The sequence below is a fragment of the Triticum aestivum genome, chromosome 1A (assembly GCF_018294505.1).
Source record: "Triticum aestivum cultivar Chinese Spring chromosome 1A, IWGSC CS RefSeq v2.1, whole genome shotgun sequence".
Taxonomy (NCBI): domain Eukaryota; kingdom Viridiplantae; phylum Streptophyta; class Magnoliopsida; order Poales; family Poaceae; genus Triticum; species Triticum aestivum.
The window spans coordinates 489,063,770-489,067,802 of record NC_057794.1 but is presented as its reverse complement, the minus strand read 5'-3'; the positions used below and the strand labels follow the sequence as shown (position 1 = coordinate 489,067,802).

Genomic DNA, 4,033 nt, shown 5'->3' with positions numbered 1-4,033 from the left:
TATTTTTATATATTTCAAAAATATTCTCCGTTGATTTTCAGGTCATTCTGAGAACTTTTATTTCTGCACGAAAATAACACCATGTCAATTCTGCTGAAAACAACGTTAGTCTGGGTTAGTTCCATTCAAATCATGCAAAGTTAGAGTCCAAAATAAGGGCAAAAGTGTTTAGAAAAGTTGATACGATGAAGACGTATCACTTACTCCCACGACAACCTCCGCTTCTATGACTGACGTGGTGAGTACCCCCTAGTCCAGGATACCATTAGCGGGGGAAGACAGTCACGTGGCCTAAGCCCGCGCGAAGCGAGCAAGTCACCAACTATGTAACCTGGCGAGGCGGTGACGGTGGCCTTCGCGGGACCCAGGCGGTTGCGGCCTCCCATGGTCTACTTTTCCTCACTATCGTCAGCGGGCGTGGACGTGCCGGCTTTTGTCGTCGTGGCGCCGGGGCGCGGCCGACCTGAAGTTGGCGAATTAACGTAGGTGCCCCAGTCAAATTCCTCCTTCGCCGCGTCAACCTTGGCTGCTTTCTCCACCCGCCGGACGCGTTGCCGCCATCGCTCGCAGCGGATTTGCCGGGAGATGGCATTGGCCAGCCTGGATGGGCGAGGACGGCCTGGCGACGGGGATGGTGCCGGCTCCGAGAGCTTGTTAGCAAGCCAATCTGTATCTGGCTGGCTCGCCGGGCAAACCAGGCCGCTGCAATCCCAAAGAGCTACTTCTTCTGCTCGCCGAAGAGGCCACCCCACAAGACTTTGGAGTGGAAGGCCATGACGGGTGTGGTAGAAGGAGGAAATGGATAGTGGAGGCGTGGTGTGGTTCTTGCCCGGTTCCGAGAGCTTGCTGGCTCCGAGAGCTTGCCGGCAAGCCAATATGTATTTGGTTGGCTCGCCAAGCAAACCAGGCCGCTGCAATCCTGACGAGCTCCTTCTTTCTGCTCGCCGAAGAGGCCACCTCACAAGACTTTGGAGCCGGAGGCCATGACGGGTGTGGTAGAAGGAGGAAATGGATAGTGGAGGCGTGGTGTGGCTCTTGCAAGACGAGAGACGCCAACCAGAGATGTGTTTACGGATGTGTGGCGCTCGGGGTGTCGAAGTAGGTTCCTCGACCCACACGCTAGTTTAATGGAGGTAGGCGGGCAGACAGGTGCCGTTTCAATACGGAGAGAAGACGTGCACAATGGCGTGCGGCAGGTGGCACTCTCAACCAGTGTGTTGCTTCAATGCCGGCTCCAGTGCGCGTTCGCTCTGAGCCGGCATGAATGCAGAGCTGACACTCTGGATGGAAAGAGCGTGCGCGAGGGAGAGAGTTTTGGATAGGGCAGGTTTGTTGGAAACGGGTGTGACAGCGGTTCGGACTCTCGCAAAGTCTCTGATTTGATTTTGGTTTGCATGGAAAATGACGCCCGGTCCGCCGAGCGGACCGATACAAGACTGTGATGGATGGTAAAATACGTCCAGACCGTACGGTCCAAATGGTTGCGGGAGGTTTAAGGGTCCGTGTTGGAGGACCACGCAGTCCGGACGGCGGGAGGTTTGAGGCTCCGTGTTATGCCCTAAATTTATTAAGATTTTCTTTTGATGTGTGTTTATTAATACTAAGATTATTAAGGCGGATGCTCTCGGTCCCCATCCAGCAAATTTGAGCCCATAGCCCAGTCGCAGCAGGGAATTCTTCCCGTCCATGGCCATGAGGGTCGACTCTGCAATCCTCGCCGTCGTCGTCGCCTTCCTCCTTCCCCTCCGCCTGCTCTCCCTCTGCGCCCGCCTGAACTCCTCCGGTAGCGCAGGCGACCTCCGCCGATCCTGTTCCGCCCTCGCCATCGCGGCCGCGCTCCTAGCCACCTTCTTTGCCCTACCCCGCCACGACGGCGGTCGCACGGGGCAGTGCGCCACCTCCGTTGGTTCCCCTTGGGAGGAGGGTACCGGCCGAGAGGTTCGGTTGGAGATCGAGCAGCTGAAGCTGCAGCTCTACCGATTGGGTATGCCAGAAATTAACCGATCGAGTTCTTTTTGTTTAGGTTATTAATATTATGTTTTTGGAGTATGTGATAAAGTGGCTGTGAAATCGTGGTTTGGGGATTGCCTTATTCTCTTGTATATTTTTAGGACAATTGTTCAATTGTGCTTGCAGAATCATTATGGCAAAACAAATCAAAAGCACCAGATGACAAAGGTGATGCTTCAGAGGAAGATGCCGAGTTTGTGAAAGCGATGGGACTGGACATTCAGGCTCTGATCAAGGAACAAGAAAACATCAAGGTATGCCTCTGGTGATTGGGTTCTGTACATAACAACATATCGATTTCACATCCAGTAGTTGGTCTTTTAGTTTTCAGTCTTCAGAGTGCTCTCTTCTTCAATTGCAAGAATTGCTTTCATGCTTTGGCGACAGATAGCTTGCACCATCATTAACTTTGTTTAAGACACATAAAAGCATTTGGATGATTTGATTATCCATCGTATCAGGTAACAGCAAAGTAGAGTTTGTGTGTGCGTTAATTTGATGATTTTTTTATACTTACTTACTTACTTACGAAGCCTTTTATCCCAAACAAGTTGGGGTAGGCTAGATATGAAACCCTTTCACGAGGACTTCCCAGGAGGTCACCCATCCTAGTACTACTCTCGCCCAAATGGGTTTCATACCCAAAAGACTGGCTAGTTTTTACGTTGGCTCGCCAAGCCTATCACAACCCTTAGATATGAAACCCTTTCACGAGGACTTCCTAGGAGGTCACCCATCCTAGTACTATTCTCGCTCAAATGGGTTTCATACCTATGGGACTGGCTAGTTTTTACGTTGGCTCGCCAAGCCTATCACAACCCTCCTCCTTTACCCGGGCTTGGGACCGGCTATGCCTAGAAGACATAGGCGGAGTTGATGATTTTTTTATAACATCAAGAAATTACGAAACACTGCCTCTTCAGTACACTGTTCTACTCACTGCAGCCAAATCAGGGCGAACACAATGAGATGGATAGTCATAGAGCACGCCATAAATGAAGTAGTGGATGTGAAAATTGGTTTGACCTCCTCACTGAAACCAGAGCTCATGCTGGTGAAAAGAATAGCTATGCCAGCTGATATAGTGGTGGCGAGACTTCTCATAAATAAAATATTATCTTGTTTGGTAATTCATGATTCCCACTGCAAATTCAACTAGCATGGAACCTGAGTCTGATATATACATACTTGGGGCTCGGGCTATGTTGTTCGGGGGATTGTAACTAGAGCAGTGTTAGCGGAAATATCCACTTTCGAACTATTTTGGCACCATTTGATTCAACCTGAAAATAATCTGTATATGTGCTACAGATGCACTTCTGTCCTCTTTTCGTTTTAATCTTACTGGACATTTACATCCCAGAGCCGAACTGTAGAAGTGCATTCTGCAAATCAGTATTGTGCTTTGTGCATGCATGCAGCCACCTTTCATTGGTCTCGTACTAGCACCTATGATGCTTAATTTAGGAACTATTGGGTAACCAGGAGCAGCAGAGTATTAACACGTCTATCTTGGTAGAGCAAAACAACAAGTCATCTGATTAGGATGATGGCACATAGCCACAAAATTAAACATATATTGAAAATGATATCAGGGGTATAAAATCATTTTCCTACCCAGGTGTAACTATATCAGGTAGTAGAATGTATTTTCCTTGTATATATTTATGCAAATCATTACTGTATTGTTATTTGACAGGGAGAGAAGTTGATTTAAACCTTGGCTTAAATCTTGAGCCTAGCAGCATCGTGCAATACATGTTACTCCCTCCGTCCCAAAATTCTTGTCTTAGATTTGTCTAGATACGGATGTATCAAGTCACGTTTTACTATTAGATACATCCGTATCTAGACAAATCTAAGACAAGAATTTTGGGACGGAGGGAGTACGTTAAAACAACTTCATTATGTTATATTGGATAGTTTTCTTCAAAATAATCTAACACTCCAGAATCATGCATTGACTTTTGTCCCACTCTATCTTGTAGGAATCATTATGGAGTTCTGGCGATACTATCAAATC

At 48.0% G+C, this 4,033-nt stretch overlaps 1 protein-coding gene across 1 annotated transcript in view; it reads left to right on the top strand.

The window, feature by feature from the left end:
- Window positions 1-1,612: 1,612 nt before the first annotated feature.
- The window catches only part of LOC123059573 (uncharacterized), a gene marked incomplete in the record, with an annotated part of 7,353 nt that continues 4,932 nt past the window's right edge, over window positions 1,613-4,033 (top strand). The window contains 3 exon segments of the mRNA XM_044482115.1: window positions 1,613-1,984; window positions 2,137-2,264; window positions 3,999-4,033. Of these exon segments, the coding sequence (XP_044338050.1) occupies window positions 1,687-1,984; window positions 2,137-2,264; window positions 3,999-4,033 (461 nt within the window).